This window comes from Saimiri boliviensis, chromosome 14 (assembly GCF_048565385.1).
Source record: "Saimiri boliviensis isolate mSaiBol1 chromosome 14, mSaiBol1.pri, whole genome shotgun sequence".
NCBI lineage: Eukaryota > Metazoa > Chordata > Mammalia > Primates > Cebidae > Saimiri > Saimiri boliviensis.
Window position 1 is genome coordinate 2,224,998 of NC_133462.1, and position 23,801 is coordinate 2,248,798.

Here is a 23,801-nt window from a genome sequence, read left to right on the forward strand (position 1 = left end):
GTGATTCCACTCATCTGAGGTACCTGGAGGTTGGATTCCCAGAGACAGAAGGTAGAACAGAGGATGCCAGGGGCTGAGAAGTGGGATGGGAGGTGGTGATTAATGGGGATAGAGTTTCATTTACATAAGATGAAAAGAGTTTTGGGGATGGACAGTGGTGATGGCTGAACAAAAATGTGATGTCCTTAAGGCATTTCTCCTGCCCCTGTCCCACTTCTTTGGTGTGGCTGGTTGTGAGTACAATGAACTGTACTCCTAAAAATGGTTAACATGGTAAATTTTATATTCTGTGTATTTTTTCACATTTTAAAATATAACATTAAAAAAAATTGTTTTAGAGAGACTTTGCAGACACCCGACTTATCCTTTTCCTCCCACTGTCCTGACCGCTAGCAAGCATCGCTGTGCACAAACAGCCTGAATCAGACCAAATCTCCCTGTCCCCACTGACAAACGTCCAGCTGGCCACTGAGAGTCCTTGCCTGAAATGCAACAGCAGCTCCTACCTGTCCTCCCCCACCCATTTTTACCTCTGTGATGCGTCCTCCACTCCTCTGGGAGTGGGGTCTTCTGAGGAGTCAGATCAAGCCCTCTGGTGGCCTCCCTACTGTACTGAGGATGAAGCTAGCACCTTCCAGCAGCCTCAGGGCCCTCAGCAACCAGCCAGCCTGCCTGAGTCATCCCCTGCCCACCCTCTCTCCCTCATTTTTCAATACCATGCTCTCCCTCTTGTCCGTGTGAAGTTCTTCCTGCCTCAGGGCCACTGCACTCGCTGTGCTGTGGACCTGCCATGGATGTCCTTCTCATCCTTTAGGACTGTTTCCCCACTCCCCCATAGCAGCCTTGCCAATCCACCCTAGGTAAGGAAGGAAGGTCCTCCTGCCCATTTCTGTATGAACACTCAGTGGCCTGGGGCAATTTTTCTCTGCCTGTTCCTTGATCTGTTTATTATCGGCTCCCGGGAGGAGTCAGCTCCACCACAGGCAAGGGCCTTGCTCACCCCCAAGCTCCTCACACAGCCTACACAAGGAAGGCACCAGATGAGCGAGTATGGAGCCCTGGCAACACGCCTGGCACAATGCTGAGCAATCTGCATGGATCTCTAGAGACTCTTACAGTCATACATGAGTTAAGTACAGTAGTGGACAGTTACGATCATCCCATTTTTCTGATGAGGAAACAGATTCCAAGAATGGAGTCAGATATGTTTTCGAGGGTACATAATACACCTGAGATGCGGCTAGGATCCAAGCCCTGGATGTGTGGCCCCAAGCTGTGGCTCCTGAGGACTGACTATATTGTCCCGCATTGCTTTTCCCATCTCAGAGGAAAAGAGCTGAGAAATACTTAATGCAGGAGAATGATCATGGTTTAGAGACCTCAGTCAGGGTGTGGCACAATGCCCAGATGTTGGCACAGATGGTAGTGTGGGGTCTAGACTCAGTGGAGAGAACACTGTCTCCAAGGGTGACGGCAAATTTGGTTTGGGCTGGATAGGGTCAGAGATACTCCGGAATATGAGCTGACAGCGATTGGAAGGGACCAGGAGTCTTGGTTGCGAATACAGCTGGAAGTCTCCTGGAATGAACATTACCTCAGGAAATCAAGAGAGTTGGGGGCAGAATACCAGCAGAGGGATGCGGGGAAGGAAGTCACCTCCCTTTCACAGGCTAAAGCCCTGCAGTAGAGATCATCCACAAACAGGAAACGCTCAGCGCTCAACCATGACAGCTGTGAAGACACAGGTCCATGCCACCCAGATTAAAACTACCCCACCACACCTTTTCTGTAATCAGGTCAGCAAAAGAGCAGAACATCTGATGGCATGGCCACTGTCATGGGAGACGTCCCAAGCTTCTGCAGAGGGCACTTTGGCCAAAAGCTGTTAATGTACAAAATGTTATTCATTCCTTTTGATACAAATGTAGATGCATTCTTTCTTCACATTGCTAAATCTCTTGTCTTTCATGGTTTCTTTTTCCATTTTCTGTCTTTCTATGTTTGTTTCTGATTACAGAGTAATTCACACTTGTTTTTAAAACATCAAATACCAAAACAGTAATGGAGAAAATGGAAGTCTCTGTAACCTCAGCATGTTGGGAGGCTGAATCCGGCAGATTACTTGAGGGCAGGAGTTTGAGACCAGCTGGCCAACATGGTGAAACCCTGTCTCTACTAAAAATACAAGAATTAGCTGTGTGTGGTGGCAGGTGCCTGTGATCCCAGCTATTTGGGAAGCTGAGACGCCTGTATTCCCAGCTACCTAGGAGGCTGAGGCAGGAGAATCACTTGAACCTGGGAGGTGGAGGTTGCAGAAAGCTTTGATTGTGCCATACACTCCAGCTTGGGCAACAGAACAAGACTCTGTCTCAAAAAAAAAAAAAAAAGAAAAAAAAAAGAAAGGAAGTCTCCTGTAATCTCACTCACCAGAATTAACAGTTTGGTTTCTATTTTAGACTCCCCTCGGACACATACCTTTAAACAAATACATACAACACACCTGTACATGCACACACATATTTTTTCCTCCCAAATGGGGCTTTTGTCCAAGACAGAATATAAAGGATGAGATTCCCTCAAGCCTAAAACAAAATATATAAAACAACGGTTGTGAAGACACTGAATATCAAGCAATGAAGGGCAACAATCCCTGAGAAAAGAAAATCAAACAAGACTGCTCCAGAACCTGGGAAGTTTCCAGGCTCTGACAAAGGTAAGGAAAATTGAGGCATAGTCTGGCAGACTCCCCAAGTTCAGGAGACAGAGTTGAGAGACCAAGGCAGACAGAGTTCCCGGGACAGACCAAGGCAGGTAGAGTTCCCAGGGGAGACTAGAGGGGAATGAGCTGCAGAGAGTATTCTGGAGACCTGCAAGAACTCCCTCCAGTATTCAGCAGAGTACTGGTCAAAAGGTGCATGTAAGGAAACTACCCAACACAGCAAAATACCATCTGAAAGGATTTAAAAACAGTGCCCAGTGCTTTTTCCTACCAGTCAGACTGTAAAACCTTGTCATTAATGGGGCTTTAGGCAGAATACCCAGAATGGTCTTGTCAAGAATGTCTTTTTAGACTGAGCACAAGTCATAAGAGCAAGATCTGAAAGGATGACACTCCTTTGTATTGGTGCAAAGGCAGACGAACAGATGGACAGAACAGAATTGAGAACTGGACCCACACTTGTATGAACTACTGATTTTTGACAAAAGTGCAAAGGCAATTCATTGGAGAAAGTCGTCCTTTCAACAAATGATGTTGGACAACTGGACATACATTTGCCCTCCCACCCCCCAATAAACTTGGCTTAATACTTTACATCATATTAAGAAATTAACTCTAAAAGGATCAAAGAACAAAATGTAAAACCTAAAACTATATAATTTACAAACCTCTGAGGCTTTGGGATAGGCCAAGATTTCTTACAAACCAAAAAATTGATAAATTGGACTTCATTGAATTAAAAACTTTTGTTCTTCAACAAATTGTGCTGGGGCACCTGGATATTCACATGTAAAGGAATGATGCTGAGCTCCTTTGTTACACCAGTCACAAAAATTAACTCAAAATGGATCAAAGACCTCAATGAAGAGCTAAACCAATAAAACCTTAGAAGAAAACACAGGAATAAATCTTCATGACTTTGGGTTAGGTTTTTCAGATATAACACCAAAAAACACAGGCAACAAGAACAACAAAAAAATAGATAAATCAGACTACATCAAAATTTAAAACTTTAGAGTCAAAAAAAATGCCATCAAGGAAGTGAAAACAATTCACAGAATGGGAGGAAATATATGTACAGCATGTATCTGATTAAAAAAAACTTGTGTCAAGTATAGTGAACTTTCAAAATTCAATAATAAAGAACCCAGTGGGGGGGGGGGAACAGAAGACTTGAAAGGATACTTTACCAAAGAGAATATACAGACAACAACAAATAAGCACACAAAAAGATGGTCAATATCAATGAAAACCACAGTGTGATGAGACTACATAACTACAAGAAAGTCTACATTTAAAAAATAAAGCAATTGGAATGAAGCTTGTGCACTGCTGGTGGAAATGTGAAATAGCAAAATCACTTTGGAAAACAGGTTGGCAGTTTCTTAAAAAAGTTAAATATACCTGTACCACGTGATCCAGACATTCTACTCAAGAGAAGGAAAAGCAAATGTCTACACAAATAATACACAAATGTTCACAGCAGCTTTATTTGTAATAGTCCAGAACTAGAAACAATCCAAATGTTCATCACCAGGTGAACAGCCAAACAAATTGTGGCATACCCATATGGTAGAATAATAATACACAGAGAGAGAAATAAATGAACTATGATACATGCAATGACATGGGTGAATCTCAAAATAATGCCAAGTCAAACCAAAAAAAAGTCAGACCCAAAAAAGAGTACATACTGTATGATTCCATGTATATAAAATTGGAGAACAAGCAAACTCAACTACAGTGACATAAAGCAGACCAGTGGTTTCCTGGGGATGGGGACTGAGGAAGAGGAGGTGGGTAATAAAGGGGTATGAGGAAACTCTTGGGGGAGATGGATATGTGCATTATCTTGATCACAGTGAGTTTCCTGGGTAAGAACTATGTCACAAGGCATCAAACTCTTCACTTTAAATATGTACGGTTAATTACAGGTCATGATACCTCCAAAAAAGCTGTTAAAAAAATAGGACAATACTCTAATTCCAAAAGTGAGTGTTTCCACCTAACAGTATGTTGTGGGATATCTTTTCATGGCAGTGCCTACAAACAGTCCTCAGCTTTGAAGAGCTGCCTGGTTTCCATCATATGGATAGACTTTGATACATTCAGTCTTATATAGCTGGGTATTTAGGTAGTTTTCCTTTATTTTTCTTCTCATGGAAAACTTCACATACTTTTGTGAGAATTTCTAAAGGGCAGATCTCTAAAAATGGAATCCTTCAATATTTGCTTGGCCAAGCTATCCTCCAGAGGACCTGTCCCAACTTTATACCCCTAAAATGATAGTCCTTTCCCCTACAGTCTCGTAACATAGGCTATTACTCTTTTTGGTCTTTGTGTGCCTCACGGGCAAAAAGTGCTGGTATCTCAATTTGTATCTCTCCAGTAGTAAGGTTTAAAAGCTTTTATGGCTGGGCGCATCACGCCTATAATCCCAGCACTTTGGGAGGCTGAGGCGGGTGGATCACAAGGTCAAGAGATCGAGACCATCCTGGTCAACATAGTGAAACCCCGTCTCTACTAAAAATACAAAAATTAGCTGGGCATGGTGGCACGCGCCTATAGTCCCAGCTACTCGGGAGGCTGAGGCAGGAGAATTGCTTGAACCCAGGAGGCGGAGTTTGCGGTGAGCTGAGATCGCGCCATTACACTCCAGCCTGGGGGGTAACAAGAGTGAAACTCCACCTCACAAAGAAAAAAAAAAGAAAAGAAAAAAGAAAAAATGAAAAAAAAAACTTTTATAAAGTGTAACTTTGTGTATTTCTACATCTATGAATCACGAGCTCATAAGTTTGGTCCATTTTTCTATCATTCACTTAGTCTTTTTCTTATTCCCAGGAGCTGCTTACATAATTATCACCCTTTGAATGTTATACCCATGAGAAATATTATTTCCCATATCTATCAACTTTATCTTTAGCTTCAAGTAGAGCAAATTTTAAAACTTTCCATGTAGTCAGATCTATTGATCTTTTTTGTTTGTTTGTTTAATTTATTTCTGGTCCTGAAGTTATGGGCCAGTGATGAGTAACTCAACAAATCTGCCCCTTACCCAGTGAGACCAGGTTCCTGTAGTTCTCCAGCATGACATCCCTGTACAGGTCCTTCTGGGCAGGCTCCAGCTGCTGCCACTCCTCCTGGGTGAAGTCCACAGTCACATCCCTGAACGTCACTGATTCCTGTAAGAGGAAACCCACATCCGCTCATCGCAGGGCTCTCCTTACAGAGGCCTGGAAGAATGGCCAGAAAAGCCAAGAAGATTTAGGGGAGGCAGATGGGATGTATCTGAAGTGATTTCAGTAGGATGCAGGGTTCTAAAGCGGTCACTCAGTTTTCTCTGTGTCTAGTTATATTGGGTTGGCACTCTGACACAGAAATAAATTCCATACAAGACATTCTGGAACAGAAGGTCACACATCTGAGAACCAGATGGAAAGGAACCAAAGGCAAAGTGAGCCTAATCCAATGAATCAACAAATTAGGAGAACAGCAAAGGCAGAGCCCCAGATGGAATCAGGGGCAGAACTAACTTTTCTGAGCTCCTACTAAGCACCAAGCAGCAAGCCCAGTGCTGGGATACAGACACAAAATTTCAAGAATTAGTTCCTCATGGCAAAGGCAGACTAAGACATGTACTTTGGTAAGTGCAATCACGAAGGTATGAACAAAGGTCTCCAGGTGCCTGAGTAATGCCAGCTGAAGGGGGTGCCCAGGAAGACTTTGAGTAGTCTGTGAAGAAAACTGGTGGTTGGGTCTTTAGGGGGAGATTCTGGGTAGGGAAGAAAGCTTGGATGAAGACCCAAAGCTTAAAAGGCAGAATAGACTGCTGGGGAATGGAGAGAAGTCCATGTGGAAGGAGCAGTGCTTTGTGGTAGATGTGTCCACAGGCTGTGGCTTGTGGACTGAAAGAACCTAGCAGAGCAGGGTGGATGGTGATGAAGAGGTAGGCAACACTAGTCATTATGCAGCAGCTACTGTGTGCCAGGTACTACTCTTAGTGGTTGGTTCGGGTTGAATCAGACACCCCACTACCCGCCAATTCATACGTTGATGTCCCAGCCTTCAAGCCCTCAAGAATATTACCTTATTTGGAAACAGGACTGCTGCAGATGTAATTAGTAAAAATGAGGTCATCCTGGAGTGGAGGTAGTGGGGTCTAATCCAGCAGGGCTTGTGTCCTTATAGAAAGGGGAAATTTATTTGTTTTTCAATTTTTAAAATCTCAATAGCTTTAGAAGTATAGGTGACTTTGGTTACAGGGATGAACTATAAAGTGGTAAAGTTTGGGATTTTAGTGCACCCATCAACCGAATCCTGTACATTATACCCAATATGTAGTTTTTCATCCCTTACCCCCTCCCACCCTACCCGCTTCTGAATCTCCAAAGTCTATTATACGACTCAGTATGCCTTTGTATATTCATAGCTTAACTCCACTTATAAGTAAGAACACACAGCATTTGGTTTTCCATGCCTGAGTTATTTAACTTAGGATAATGGCCTCTAGTTCCATCTAAGTTGCTGTAAAAGACATTCTTTTTTGTGGCTGAGAAGTTTTCCATGGTGTGTGTGTGTGTGCATGTATGTGTGTATGTGTATAACTGTGATATATATATGTATATATATATACACACACACGTAATACATATATATGTAATACACACATAATACATATATATGTTATATATATTACGTGTGTATTACATATATAACATATATATACATATATATTACGTTATATATATAACATATATATATAACATATATATAAAACATATATATATATAACATATATATATATAACATATATATATATATATATATATATGTATTACGTGTGTGTTTGTGTATCACATTTTCTTTAGCCACTGGTTGATGGGCACGTACGTTGACTGCATATCTTTGCAATTGTGAACTGCACTGCAATAAACATACACGTGCAGGTGTCTTTTTGATATAATTACCTATTTTCTTCTGAGTTGACACCAAGTATTGACATTGCTGGATCAAATGGTAGATCTACTTTTAGTTCTTTGAGAAACCTCAATACTGTTTTCCAAAGAAGTTGTACTAATTCACATTCTCACCAGCAGTGTATAAGCATTCCCTTTTTACCACATCCACGCCAATCTATTGTTTTTTGACTTTTAAATAATGGACATCCTGGCTGGGGTAAGGTGATATCTCACTGTGGTTTTAATTTGCATTTCAGAAAGGAAAAATTTGGATAGAGGCAGACATGCACACAAGGATAAGGCTGTGTGAAGACTGGAGTTACGCCATCACAAGCCAAGGAACTGCCAGCAGGTGGGAGAGGGGCCTGGAACAGAGCCTTCCCTAGAGCCTTCAGAGGGAGTGTGCGGATACTTAGATCAGGGACTTCCAGCCTCCAGAACTGTGACAGAATAAATGTCCTTTGTTTAAGCTGCTCAATCTGTGGTACTTGAGACATTTTATAGAAATGAGGCATCCAGTGTAGTGGTACTAGCATCCAATCTGTGGTACTAGCAGCCTTGAGAAACAAATACCGTGCTTCACATATATTGATTCATTATTAACTCAAAACAGACCTACAGGGCAGGTGCTAACATTATAATAATAATATGCCTATTTAAAAGTGATTGTTTTTCATCCCCAAAGCCCCCTTCCACACTCTGCACAGATATCTGTGGGCTTTAACTGCAATCTGGTGGTGGTTCAGCCTTAGCTGCTCCCTGTGAGGCTCTGTCAATAGGGGGCAGTGAAGGGAGGCTGGAAGGTGGAGATGAAGAAACCGAGACACAGAGAGGGTAGGTTCCTGGACCAGGACACACAACTAATGAGTGGGACAACCAGGCTTTGAACCTCATGGGCTGTCTCCAGAGCCCGAGTCCTCATCCTTGCAGGCTACTGTCTCTCATGAACCAGCCAGAGGGGCAAGTAATGAAAACTTGTGGTGCCCAAACATGTAGTCCTGACTCTGACCTCTGACCCCCACCCTATCCCCACACCTGCTCTGTCCCTGTGCCCTGTTCCAGCCCTGCTACCCTTCCTCCTCTCCTTCAATCTACCCCAGGGCACTTGAACTAGCTGTTCCCTCTGCCCAGAATGCTCTTCCTTCAGGTTTGGACTAAGCTGGCTCCTTCTTATGCATTCTTTGGAAGGTTTGAGCAGGAGAGGGACAGAATCTAATTTAGAGTTTTACAAGTGCACTCTGTATTTGCATGCCCATGTTCCTAGCAGCACTATTCACAATAGACAAAAGGTGGAAACAACTCAAGGGTACACTGACAGATGAAAAGATGAACAAAATGTGGTCTCCATATACAATGAGATATTATTCAGACTTCATAAGGAAGGAAATTCTGACACATACTACAACATGGGTGAATCCTGAGGACATGATGCTCAGTGAAATACACCAGTCATAGAAATAAAAACACTGCAACAACCTCTCAAAAGGAAATACTCTCTCAAACTCACATCCTTAAACAATCCTCTCTGACACTCCTCATAGGAGAACAGACTGATACAATGTCTATGGAGTGGCGTTTAACAAAATCTATCAAAACTAATATTCAAATTATTTTGAACAGTTTAGACTAATTCAGATATATTAACATACATGCACAAGCATATATGTATAAGGATATTTATTACAGCATCATATGAAGAAGCAAAAAGACTGAACACATCCCAAATGGCCATGAGCAGGGGTGTGGATAAATGAGGTCAGGAAATCCACCACAGTAAAATACACACAACTATAACCAAAAAAGGGGGGCAGTTCCTTGGCTGTAGATGTGGCATAATCTCCTGAATACACTGTTACATAAAAAAAAAAATCAATGCCCAGAACAGTGTGTCTAGTTTGTTAACATCTCCATAAAAGGAAATAATCAAGAGACATTTACACACATGTGCCTATATAGGCGCAGACTTTTTTATGGAAGTGAATGCAAGAAACTGGTAAGAATACACAGCTGGTGGGGATGTAAAATTGTTCAGCTGCTTTGGAAAACAGTCTGGCAGTTCCTCAAGTGACTAAACACAAAGTTACCTTATGACCTCGCACTTCCATTCTTGGTAGATATCTAAGAAAAATGAAAACATAATGCCACACAAAAACTACACACTGATGCTCAAAGCAATGTGATTTGCAATAGTCCCAAAGTGGAAACAACTCACACTGTCCATCTACTGACGAATGGATAAATAATGTGGTTTATCCATATGACAGTTCTGACACATGCTACAACGTGAATGAACCTGGAAAACATACCAAGTGAAAGATGCCAGGCACGAAGACTACATTGGATGCCTCATTTCTATAAAATGTCTGGAGTAGGCAAAATAGAATGAAAGTAGATTAATGGATGCCTGGCAGGGGTGAAGGTGGGTTAGAGAGAAATTGGGAGTGATTGCCAACTGCCAATGGGCAAGGGGTTTCTTTTTGGAATGATAAAAATTTTCTAAAATATTGTGGTGTTGGTTGCATAACTCTGTAAATAAACTAAAAAGCACTGGATGTTAACTCATCTACTTTATATGGGTGGATTTTATGATACATGAATTACACCTTAGTAAAGCTCTTAACCAAAAATGAAGAGCAGGTGATGCCAGTGGTTTCAGTATGGGGCAGTTTACTAATTTTCCAGTTTACTAATTTTCAAACAGGTGCATTGTACCTACTATTTGTTCAATTAAAAGGTTAATATTATACATTTTATGTCTTTAAAATGTTCAGACATTTTATTTCTGGAAATCTATCCCAACAAGATAATCCAAAAATTGGGCAAATTGCACAAAGATGTCCACCCATCTTATTTATATGGTCAAGCCTTTGGACAACCATAACACCCATGGCACAGGATTCATTAAATAATAGCCCACTCCCATGGCTGATTATATAGCTATTTTCATTAAAAGATTATGCAGAGCTTTTCCATGTAGAGTTGCTTCTGGGTTTCCAAAATTATAAATATCACTTTATCCCAGCCACATGAATACAATACACAGGAAAAAGACAGAAGGAAACGTATCAAAATGTGGACAGTAGCTGTATCAGAGGAGTGACACTATGAATATTTTCATGTTTGTGTGTGTGTGTGTGTGTGTGTGTGTGTGTGTGTGTGTGTTAGCAGCCTCCAAGATAGCCCTGAATGATCCCAAACTCCTGGTATCCACAGCCTTATGTAGCCCCTTCACTGTGCCAGGGTGATTCTGTGTGATCAACAGCATACAGCAGAAGCAGTGTGGTGTCGTCACTCCCAAGGAAAGGTTATATGCACACTCATGTTCATGAGGGTGCTAATCACAGTTGCCAAAAGGTGGAAGCACCGGACACAGAAGTTAAAATACAGCCTGATTCCATCATTTAAATGAAGAGATGCCCACCAAGGCCCCAGCTCTGCCATCCACACCAGCTAAAGAGACAGACATGCGAGCAAAGAAGCCAGCAGACTACTCCAGCCCAGCTGCCATCCAACTGCCACCACACGAGAGGTGCCAGGCAGGAACTGCCCAGCTAAGCCCATCAACCCCAAAATAGTAATAAATTGTTTTTGAGCCATTAAGTTCTGAGATGGCAGCTACCCAGCAAAATATAGCTGGATCAGAAATTTAACTGGTGCTTTTTTTTGCTGGGCTACCAGAAAAGTATAGTCGAATTTTTACCTCCTAAACAGGAATTCTAGGTCAATGGCATCTAATACATATTCTGACATACACTAAATACATTCATTGATGGTTCCTGGAAACACAGAGAGTGATACTTCACCCATTTATGTATTCATTCAACCAATATTTATTTATTTATTTATTTATTTATTTTAATTTTTTTTTTGAGATGGAGTTTCGCTCTTGTTACCCAGGCTGAAGTGCTCAACCAATATTTATTGAGTGTCTGCTATGCACCAGGGATTGGGCATACAACTGTGAATAAAACAGACATGATATTGGCACCAGGTTTCTTCCCCACTAATTCATTAGTAAATATTGATAAAAATAACTAATGTTCATTAAGCACATACTACATGTCAGGTATTGTTCTAAGCCCATTGGACATTATCATCTCACTTAATCTTTAAAACAAGGCACTTCTATGAGCTCATCTCTTTTACAAAGTGGGAGACTGAGGCTCAAGAGGTCACCCAGATGGGAGTGGCAGCATTTTAAACCAAGTCAGTTCAACTCTCAGCCCCAGTATTAGATGGCTTCATTCACATATAATACTAATCTAGCATCACGGCCAAGGAGCAGTTTTGTTTGGATTAGACCCTGAGATGGATGGTATGTCCTTTGCCTATAAACAAGACAGCCGAATAAATATCACAGAGTGTCCCAGCAGGTGCTTCTCTTCCAGAGAGATCATGAATGATCCTGAAGCTACTGACAGTCAACCTTGTTCCTAGCGTGGTGAAGGCCTGCACGTCTAGCATTATGGCTGGCTGATCACGTCATCCATGCATGAGTCTGCAACGTGAAGATCTTGAGTCAAGGCCACAGATTAAATTTCTGATCCAGTGATATTTTGCTGGGTAGCAGCCATCTCAGAATGTCATGGCTCCAAAAAAACAATTTATTACTATTTTGGGGTTGATGGGCTCAGCTGGGCAGTTCCTACCTGGCATCGCTTGTGTGGTGGCGGTTGAATGGCAGCTGGGCTAGAGTAGTCCAGTTTCTTTGCTGACATGTCTGTCTCTTGAGCTGGTGTGGATGGCAGGGCTGAGGCCCTGGTGGGCATCTCTTTTTCTCCACATGGCTTTTGCTTATGGCTGGTTGGGCTTCCTCACAGCATGGCAATGTTGAGTAATGAGACACCTATTGTGTCCTACAAAGGGTCTTGCTGTTCTGAACTGATTCAGTAGGACAACCCCCATGGCACAAGGAAAGAATGGGAGCTCTGAGTGGGTACCACATGCAAGATGTTCCTGGGCCTGAAGACAGCTGCACACATTTCTATTTTGCCCCTATGGGGGTTTGAAAATTGTTTTTAATTGTTACTCATAGGAAAAAAATTGTTTTTAACTGTTACTCACAGGAAAAAAAATCCACAATTTACCAAGAAAATGAATTTCTAGTGTCTCTTTAAACACTAGAATATCTGGTCACTTTAGACTAGAGCTGAGTGGGGCAAGAGAGCTCCAATTTGCCACAGGCCCCACCTGCCCACTTATTTATGTAAGACACTCAGAATGATAGTGTACAGCATACAGCAGGCACTCAGTAACTTCTAGCTATTGTTACTGACACCCAGAGCTCACTGACTCTCTCCAGCATACTGAGTCTCCCCACCACCAACTGAATCCCAAGGGGAGGCCTCACCCCCACTGGCTAGTCCCTGCATGGTCCCAGGGTGCCCTTCTCGGGCTTGGGCTTAGGACAGCCTCCTCTGCCTGAGGGCTCACCCTTGATAGAAAGCAGCTGGGGTGTGGGTTCAGAGTGTGGGCTTAGGGACCACACTCTGTGACAGAAAACTGGCTCTGTCTTTCACGAGCTGTGTTTCCTTAGACAACTGTCTTTCTCTTTCTGAGCCTCATATGTGAAGCCGGCTTCCTGATAACAATGTCCCCCTCCACAGGGTCATGAGGTTAAATGTGTACAGATATTGTCCCAGCACAGTGCCTCATGTGATGGAGGAAGCTCTCAGTAAATGTTAACTCCTGCTATTATTTCATTTTGATATTTAACATATATCTTACATACAATTACAGATCCTTATATGATATTATCTGACTTTTGGCCCAATATATCTTTCAGCCAGCCCAGCTAATAATTCCTTTTTTTAAATTTAAACCACTTGATTGAGGTGTGACTGATATACAAAAAGCTGTTCATATTTAATAATGTACATAGTTTGGGGATGCATATACACCCATGAAACCATCACCACCATCAAGGCCGTAAACTGATCCATTACCTCCAAAAGTTCCCTCTCACCTCTATATTTACTTATTTTACAAAATTGTGATATAACAATTCCTTCTGGAAGTCTTCCCTAAGCACACCCACCTAATTCACTCAATATATATTCACTGAGCAGTCTCCAGGCACCAAGCCCAGGCTGGCACCAGAGTTGTGCTAAGACACATAACACAGCCTACCAGGTCTGGGAGCCCATCATGTTGGAACAGAACTGCTACAAAGGGCCTCTGAGTTCTCTGCACATATGTGTCCAAGTCCAAGTCTTTCTAGTACTCCATCTTTTTCTGTTTCCCGTCTAATGTCACAAACCATTTCACAGGGAAAACTCAAAAACGCCGAAATCAGACAGGCTCAATTTTTTAAAAAATCATAATGTAATTACACTAGTAGTAATTTGTAAAAAACCAAACTTAAACCAAAACTCTCAACTCTGTTGAAATAAAAACAATCAACAAATCTTTCAAAGTAATGTAGGTAAAAGAACTCAAGACAAGAATCACAGATGAGATAAAAATGAAGATATCATGGTGCAATCACGTAGGAAAGCAGTCTGGTGGTTCCTTTAATAGTTAAACAGAGTTAACCATATGACCCAACATTCCACTTCTAGGTACATATCCAAGAGAATTGAGAACATATGTTCAAACAAATACTTATACATGGATGTTCATAACAGCATTATTCATAACAGCCCCAAACTGGAAACAACCCAAATGTCCATCAACTGATCAAAGGATAAATAAACGGTGGTATACACAGTGGAATACTGTTCAATCAAAAAAAGGAATGAAGCCTTATATGTGGTACCACATGGATGAACCTTGTAAATATTATGCTGAGTGAAGGAAGCCAGTCACAAAAGACCACACAGTGTATGATTCCATTTATTTGAAATGTCCAGAATAGTCAAATTCATAGAGACAGAAAGCTGATTACTGGTTGCCAGGGGCCGCAGATTGATGGGGAAAACTGGGAATGAGTGCCAATGGGTACTCAGCTCTTTTAACATGATGAAAATGTTCTGAAATTGACTGTGGTGATGGTTACACAACTCTATGAATGTACCCAAAATCAATGAATTAAACACTTAGTGGTACATGATGTGTTATCTCAACAAAGGTATCAAATAAATTAAGATGGAATAAACCAAAGCTCCCCAATGAGTCAGTTGACACATTTACATAGGAAAACAAATTACGGGTAGATTCAAACATTCATTGCAAACATTCAAATGATAAATGGTAAAAAGGAAGAAAATATAGCTGTTATCTGACCTGTGGATGGAGAAGCAGCTTAAAGATGAAGAAAGACACCACAGTGGGAGAAACCAACAGATTTGATTTTTAAAATATGAAATGCTTTTATACAGAAAAAATAAAGTAAAATAAAAAACAAAAAGCAAATCTGGGAAGAATATCTGCCATAAATATTTACACATACACATTTAAAGCATACTCAGATTCCTGTAGACTGGTAATGCACAAGATGTATTATTTCCCTGCCTACAGAAATGGCTAGTAAACATTTTCTAAGACTTGAACTTCACTAATGTTACAAACAGCATTCCATCATTTAATGCTGTTCAGAAAGAGATCACTTGGCACCACTTGTCCCCTATCAGGCTCATGGTTTACAGCATTTGTCATTTATATCCATTTGTCATTTATTATCATGGTGCAATATTGCACCAATCTAAATATATCCAACATGCAGAATAAAAGCCTGACAACAGCCATATAAACCAGCAGAGACCCACTCAGACACGCTGGTGGGAATACATAGTGCCATAATCAATTTGGAAAGTAATATCTAAGGTCTCAAAAATACCCAACCCAATATTCCTCTTCAAGGAATCGCTCCTAAAGAAATCATGTAAGACACAGGGGAAGATTTATGCCCAGTGTCCCTCACAACACTGTTTGTAACCAGAAAAGAAGATCTGGAAACCAATAAAGGTCCAACAAGAGAGGAACTATTAAGTAAAACAGGGTATGGCCACTGAACAACACTTTTATGTGGTCATGAAAATGGATGTTACAAAGGAGTTTTTAATGATGTGGAGAAATGCTCAGGATGAAATCTCTGATGAAAAAGCACTCTTTAATATTAAAATTGCTTAGCCAGACTGAAACATTCCAGAGTGATTATCTTTTGGGGTAAAGTCATGGGTGAATTTGTGGGCCTCATTCTCATAAGCTTCTGTACTTTTATCCCACATGTGGGCATTCACAAAGAGCATTTAGTGTGTTTGCCCATTTTAAAGGTCACACATCCAGCATGGTCCTGCCTGGGTTGGCACTCAATGTCATATGTCTAAACCACCACTTCCTGCAGGTACCCACCTGTGTCTCCTGAGAGCCCAGAGAGCTAGTTTGCCCATTCCAAAGCTTCCTTGTCCCCCAAAACTGACCCCACAGCCAGGGTCAGCATCGTCTGTAAGCACAGCCCTCCTTATCAGGGCAGACATAGCCCCAGGAGATGGGACGGGGGGGCTCTCGAGAGGGTTCGAGTGGCAGAGGCTCACCCAAAGGCAGGAATCCAGCCTTTGGAAAGGAGAGTAACAGGGCAACGTGACTCACCAGTGTCTCATCAGTCAGCAGCTGAGCAGCCATTCCTCTGCTGCCCAAGGTGAACAGGAAGACGGGCCTGGGGAGAGCCAACAGGGCTGTAGGGAGAGGAGAGAAGAAGGCTTAGAGACGAGGCCTGGGCTGGCCTCACAAATGCAGATGGGACAGACACACACCCACTGAGAGACAAGCAGAGACAGACAGACACACATACACACACACCAACAGTGAGTATTTACAGGGCTTACTGCATGCAGGGAACATGATGAATGCATCTCACTTGATCTTGCAACCATCCTGGAAGGTAGGCACTAATTCTACCCACCCATTTCACAGATAAGGAGACTGAGGTCCAAACAGATAAACCACTTGCTCAAGATTACAAAGCTGGGACTGGAGTCAGGCAGAATATGTCTGGGTCCATCCACATGCTTAGGCAGTAGGCTATGGTGCCTCACAAATGCACTTCCATGCGCATCCTACAGATACTGCTAACACACATACACTCACATTCCCACACGCTGCTGAGGGCCACAGGACACCCTGCCCTCTCCCAGTGGCCCTGCCCGGATCCCTCCTTGAGTGTGAGTGCTGGATGGAGGCCCCCTGATATGCCCCAGCATCACCTGTGGCCTCTTTGGGCACTTCTCCCAGGCTTCATGGGGTTACCATGAGATTCAAATAGCAGATATGTGTGCAAGGAACAGGGGCTCTCAGAGCCAGATTTGCCTAGAGAGATGTATCCTGGCTCAATTCTCTTCCAGTTCTCCTGACAAGCTCAGGACAAAGTCTCAAGTGCCTGCTAGCGTATCTTAACATCCCTGCAACTCCTTACTCATTCCTTGAAACAAAAGAAAAGCAGGAAAATGAGATCCTGTCATTTGCAACAACATACATAAAACTGGAGGTCATTACGTTAAGTGAAATAAGCCAGACATAGAAAGACAAACTTTGCATGTTCTCACATATTTGTGTGTGGGTAACCCCCGACATGAGCACCACGGAAGGAGAGCTGTGCAAACTCCAGGCACAATTAGAGCCTGAAGAATATCTTAGTTTATAGTGTTATTACTCAGTTATTTCCTTTATATAATCCTTTACATATAATCTTATATTAGTTTATAGAATTAGTGCCTCAAGTATAACTTACTGCTTACATCTATCTAGCTTATATAATATACTTAGTACTTATAGCTAGAATACTTAGTTCCATATAATCTTTCTATATAGTCATATAAATATTGTAGTCTATATAATCATATATATATTGTAGTCAGAGCTGTACCAACACATTTAGTGATGATTTATATAATCTTTCTATATAACTACAGAGTCATTTGTAGTAGGAGGAACACACAGAGCAGTCACAGAGCAGAAGCAAGTACGTGGGAAAACAGCCAGACCAGGACAAGAACCAAAGACCCAGGCAGTGGCGTCCCTGCCTGAAAGGACATACATACGCTGTACGGCAGGCTTGGAGCAAGAGCCTCCCCTCCTGAAAAAGGAGTTGTAGTACCTTGCATCCAGTTGCTGTGGCAAGTAGGCCTCAGGCTTGAGATCCCACAAATAACCGAGGGAGAATCCCTCTGGTGTGACCAGGTCACGGCGCCTGTACACCCTGTCAGCCTTTTCTTGCTTCTGTGCTAGCTCAAATCATCCTCCCATAAATATCTCAGAGAAGAGCACAAGTCTGTCAGCCTCTACCACATTGGCTTATAGTATCCTTCTATTAGAAATCCTTTGAAGTCTCTAGCCCTCAAATAAGAAGTGTTGTGCACGACACTTGTTGCACACAGCCCACCTCCTCGCCTCTGTGACCTAATGGGGGTGGACCCCTTTTCTGTACATGGCCCGATGTTACTGGGCAAGGCACGGCTCTCTACTGCACATGGCCCACCTCTCTGCCCAGGTGACCTAATCGGGTGGCCCCCATGCTACTCAAGCGATTATGTATGCCCTATCATTAAGCCTATATATGACCTCACTCACGATCCTGCCCCCCTTCCTTGTGCCCAATAAATACAGACGCTTCTGGACATTAGGGGTCTCGCCTGTCTCTGCTCATAGGTGGCATGGCCCCCTGAGTCCAGCTGCTCTCTTCCAGTTCTTCAGTGTCCTGTCTCTTTACTTCTCGGATCCTGAACCTCAGCACAGCATAAGGGACACCTCATGATCCAGTGGGGCCCATTAGCCCTACACTTGTGTGAGCTAAAAATTAAAACATTAAATTCATGGAGATAGAGACTAGAATGACGAAGAAACCAGAGGCTGGGAAGGGTAGCAGAGGGGTAAGGGGAATGTGAGGATGGCTAATAGATATTAAAAAAAAAAACACACACACACAAAGAATGAATAAGACCTAGTATTTGATAGCATAACAGGGTGACTATGATCAATAATAATTTAATGATACATTTTAAAATAACTAAAAGTATAATTGGATTGTTTGTAACAGAAAGGATAAATCCTTGAGGTGACAGATACCCCATTTATCCTGATGTGATTATTACACATTGTATGCCTGTGTCAAAATATCTCAGGTACTCCACACATATATAAACCTACTACATAACCACAAAAATTAAAATTTTAAATTTAAAAGAATTTTAAATTTAGAGTCAGGCCCCAAACTTAGGGTGACCATAATATCTCCTTAGAACTACCTGGCTTTATTTCCATTTGTTTTAATGTTTGTTTCCCTTCTTACAGCAAAATTCAGCTTCTTTCTACAGCAGTCACACAGAATGTCCTTTTTAACTAAGTTGATTTAAATTTAAAAACAGTATCATTGAGCCAGTTCAAGTAAATGGCAAAGTGAAAAACAGGATCCAGGGCACAGGTTAGGACAATTCTTGGAGTCTGAGACATGTTGGCTTAGTTCTGCCTTCTCCCATCATGGGGAGCTGACTACCTGTGCCACCAACACCTCTGACTGAAAATGAGTTTTTCTTCTGCTGTAAACAGAAGCATGCATCTACACATCTCTAACCCTTCAGGATCACCCAGAAAAACCTTAGTCATCTCCAACACAATATTCTTTTAGCTGGTGCACCAATTCTCAAAGTACCAGAATCACTGGGGATGTTTAATAAAATATTACTCAGAATATATATTCCTGCTCCCACCCCAGATCCTCTGAATCAAACTACCTGGGTAGAGCCCCTGAATCAGTATTTCTAAACAAGTTTTCCAGGTGATTCTGACACCTCTTAAAGTGTAAAAACCACTCAGACAAAGAAGAGTCTTTCTTAGGCAACTTCCACAAGTGAAAAGTAATTTTAATGGTAGGGGGGCATATATATATATGGCCAAGTTGGCAGAGGCCTTTAGGTCAATGGTACTCAACCAGGAACAATTTTGCCCTCCCAGAGACATCTGGCAGATGTCTGAAGACATCTGCCAAACTGTCATAACTAGGCAGGGGAATACTATGAGCATTTAGTGGGTAGAGACCCGGGATGCTGCTAAACATTGTACAATGCATGGACAGGCCCCACAACAAAGAATGATTAGGCGCAAAGGTCGGTAGTGTGGAGGTTGAGAAGCCCTGTTGTAGAACAAAAGGATCACAAAGGTGTGGGCTTGGGGTTCCCACCATTTTACACCTGTAAACAGGCACCACACCTGGCCAACTGTAATCACTGAGTGAAAATGTCCTCTGGGTTAAAACTCTTCAAAACTGTTCGTTGGCTTCCCTTACTACTGGAAATCACCCAAAGTTTTCACTGCTGCCCACACAGCCCTTACAATGTGCCCCTGATGGTCTCTCCCCTTCCATTGCCCCTACTCCCCTCTCCCATGCTTGGCCCCAGGTCCCCTGGCCTTTGCTTCTTCTGTTCCCTCTGCAAGGAATGCTCCTCCTATGACTGACCCTGCTTCATGGTCAGCTCAAATATTACCTCCTTGGAGAAGTCCTCCACCTCCCACCACCTAAGCTCAAGCAGCAACTCTCTCCCCCTCTATTTTCTTAGAGTACGAATCACTATTGACAGCTGTCTTTTTAAAAATAGTTGTTTTCAAGTTTGTCATCTGTCTTCCCTCCATGAGAACATAAGCCCCCAGGGAGCAAAGATTATCATTTTTAGATTGTATTTCCAACATCTAGGACAATGTCTAACACACAGGAGGCACTTAGACATCAAGCTGAATGAACAGATGGGCTAACTTCTAGTGCTGGCCAGGATTCAAAGGAACAGGTCCTCTCACACACTAGTGAGGGAATGTGAGTTGCTCAACTTTTTTCTGGAAAGTGAGCTGGCAATACACAAATGCCATAACCCAGCAACCCCGTTCCTGTTCCTGCCCACAGCAATAAATGCTCTATGTAAAAGTTACATAGAGGAAAAAAAAGAGATTTATGGCAGCATTGTTTCTAGAGGAAAAAAAAAATCCTGAAAACAAAATTAATAAACATTACTAAAGGAATAAATGGTAGTGTCTCCATGTATGAAATACCAGGTCACCTCTAGAAAGCAGAGTTAGTTCTGCATCTGTTGACATGTCTTTGGTTTTACTAAGTGAGAAAAGCAAGTTTCACAATTTTATGCCTAACTTCAACCCCTTTGTGAAAAACCAAACCAACACATGTGGACACATCAGTACAGTGTTTTCCAGCCTGGGGAAGGCTGTGGAACAAGGCTGGGAGGGTGTCTGGATGGCATAGAGTGGGAATGAGAAGTGAGTAGGGGTTATTAATTCTTTTTTCTTTCTATTCCTTTGAATTGTTTCCCTGGATACAGAAACCTCATATTGCTGTCAAAATTTCTGAAACAGAATTTTAGAAAATATATTCCTTGCAGATCAGTGGTCTCTGGCTTTCACCTCTGTGCTGTGAGGTCAAGAACACTGGCCCATTTTGCCAAATCACAGCAGTGACCAGAGCCCACTTACCCAGTAGGCACAGAGCCTGGGGCCCATGAAACCTTTAGGGGCCCATAGGAAGATCTTAATTTCTTTTAAAATTATAAGAAAAGAGGTGAATCTAATTCAGTCTATATTTGTCTGCCTATTAATGAAATCACAAAATGTAATTTTTAGTGCTTTAAATAAAAATGGGGCAAGGGGCCCATGAAGACAAAGTACCCTTAAAAATCATAAATCGGCCCTGGAAGTAACTTGCCCAAGAGCACGGCCAGTGACTGCTAACCCCAGTTTGGCCTTAGATCTGGATTCTTCTTCCTCTGAGCTTTTCAGCATTTCCTTCCTTTCACCCATTTCCATTGTTTCCAAGGGGAGATTCCCTTGGGGAAAATCCTGCAAACTTGTAGCAGCTGAGCAGAAAGGGAAAAAAAGACTCTCCCATTTGTCTGATGGCTAATTGTGGGGGCTCTGGAACCTGGACGCCTGAGTGTAGCCTTGGGTATTCACTTAGTCTGAGACTCAGTTTCCCCAGCTGTAAGATAAGGATGATGACGGTCCCTACCTCAGAGTAACTGAGACACCTATAAGTGGTGAGCACTGGATCCATACACATTCCCTGAACAAGTCAACCTCTCCTTGGTCAGAACGGAGTAAGACTTAGAGACCCTTTGGGAGTCTGATCCCCCTTTAAGAAGACCCTGTAGGAGACAGAAGAAATAGCCCTCCTTTGCCCCTCCCCCACCCCAACTTCTTCACTCCCAGGTCCCTACCCCTACAGAGCCTTCATGGGCAGGAAGAAGCCAGGGAATTGTGGGTGGGCAGACTAGGAAAAGTGTGGGGTGAGAAAACAGTGGCTCTGCTAGGCCCCCTTATCCAGGCATACAGTCTTTGGAAGAGGCCCACACAGACGCACCCACCCCTACAGAGCCACTCACAAACATCAAGAAACACTCAGACACAGGTAGACACACAGAGACAGGGAAAGACCCCAACAGGACTGGCCCCTGGAAAGACACACCCCTACACTCATGCTAAGAGACATGAATGGAAAGACTAGACACCCGGAGGGCAGCCTCACACAGAGACCCATGGACAGAGATCAAGGCTGACACACCACCACCACCAAAGATAAGGACACAGCCAGTCACTCAGAGGTATCGCAACGCAAGCATAGACAGAGACCCAGAGAGACACGAAAACTCTGAAGAAGTGGGACAAACACACACACGTTACCACACATGACTCACACGGACACACATGGACACATTCACAGACCCAGCCTCTGGACGACACTGCAGTCTCTGTCTGTCTCTCTCTGTCTCTGTCTCTCTCTCTCTCTCTCTCTCTCTTCTCTCTCTCTTCTCTCTCTCAGACACACACAACCAATATCCAGACACAGCCATACCCTCAAGACGACATTGTCTGTCTCCCACACAAATACAGACCCACGCGGACACACACACACAGACACATTTACAATATCCACAAAGACACAGCCTCATCCTCGGGATGGTAAGTGCTGCCTGTCTCTCTCACAGGCCACCTCCCCCCAGGAGGGCCCTGGTGTCCACACACCTTTCCTACCTCCAACCCACTCACGCCTCTCCCTCCCTGGCCCCGACCTCAGCCTCCCCTCAGCCACTGCTCAGCCTCCCCTCGGCCTCCCCTCTCCCTCTCCTCTGCTGCTCCGCCTCCCCTCAGCCTCCCCTCAGCCTCTCAGCTGCTCCGCCTCCCCTCAGCCTCTTCTCAGCCTCTCAGCTGCTCCGCCTCCCCTCGGCCTCCCCTCAGCCACTGCTCAGCCTTCCCTCAGCCTCCCCTCAGCCTCTCAGCTGCTCCGCCTCCCCTCGGCCTCCCCTCTCCCTCTCCTCAGCTGCTCCGCCTCTCCAGGCGCACCTCGGTCCCGGCCTGTACGTCCTCCTAGCGCCGCATGCCCGGGAGCAGCACGCAGACCTGCACTCCCCGTAGCTGGGCCTGCACACCCTCTCCCTCAGGCCGCGCCCTCCCCGTGGCCAGGGTCCGGCCCCCTGAAAGGTAGAAGGTGGGCGGAACCCCGCTGCCACACTCACCGGCTCGCCGCTCTGCCAGGACAATGACCGCGCCCGCTAGGCTCGCCCGGCCGCTGTGCGCCTGCGCGGACCGCGCCGGACTACGCTTCCCAGAAACCCGTGCGCGCCACCTGCCCTCGGGCCCTTTCGGCCGAGCAGAGCTGAGTGGAGCGGAGCCTACTGAGCTCGTCCATCTCCCAGAGGCCTCCGCGGCCAAGGAGGCGGGGGCGAGAGGGAGGATTGAGGGGGAGGAGGTAGGGAAAAGGGAGGAGAGACGGAGGAAGAAGGATGGAGGGAAAGCAGCGGCGAGGAGGAAGAAAAGATAGAGAAGTAAAAGGAGTGGGAAGAAGGATGGAAAGGGAGGAGGGATGGGGATTAGTGGAGAGAAGAGATAGGAGGCGGAGGGACGTGAAAGGGAAGAGAGATGAAGAGGAAGAGATAAAGAAGGAGGAGAAGCCGGGCGCGGTGGCTCAAGCCTGTAATCCCAGCACTTTGGGAGGCTGAGGCGGGTGGATCACGAGGTCAAGAGATCGAAACCATCCTGGTCAACATGGTGAAACCCCGTCTCTACTGAAAATACTAAAAATTAGCTGGGCTTGGTGGCGCGTGCCTGTAATCCCAGCTACTCAGGAGGCTGAGGCAGGAGAATTGCCTGAACCCAGGAGGCGGAGGTTGCGGTGAGCCGAGATCGCGCCATTGCAC

General features: G+C 43.8%; 2 protein-coding genes across 5 annotated transcripts in view; both read right to left on the reverse strand.

The window, feature by feature from the left end:
- SMIM17 (small integral membrane protein 17) overlaps positions 1–5,848 on the reverse strand; it is a 42,510-nt gene extending 36,662 nt beyond the window's left edge. The window contains exon 1 of the mRNA XM_039466979.2: positions 5,775–5,848. The gene's annotated coding sequence lies outside the window, so the exon portion shown is untranslated. The remainder of the gene's footprint in view (positions 1–5,774) is intronic.
- ZNF71 (zinc finger protein 71) overlaps positions 1–23,193 on the reverse strand; it is a 42,315-nt gene extending 19,122 nt beyond the window's left edge. Inside the window, exons 1-3 of one of the 4 annotated variants that reach the window (XM_074385865.1) lie at positions 23,121–23,193; positions 16,207–16,292; positions 5,775–5,901 (exon numbers count right to left, since the gene is read on the reverse strand). In XM_074385865.1, the coding sequence (XP_074241966.1) occupies positions 5,775–5,901; positions 16,207–16,239 (160 nt within the window). In that variant the 5' untranslated portion in view covers positions 16,240–16,292; positions 23,121–23,193. The other 3 variants (XM_074385866.1, XM_074385864.1, XM_039466978.2) reach the window with 3 other exon arrangements.
- Between the last annotated feature and the right edge of the window lie 608 nt (positions 23,194–23,801).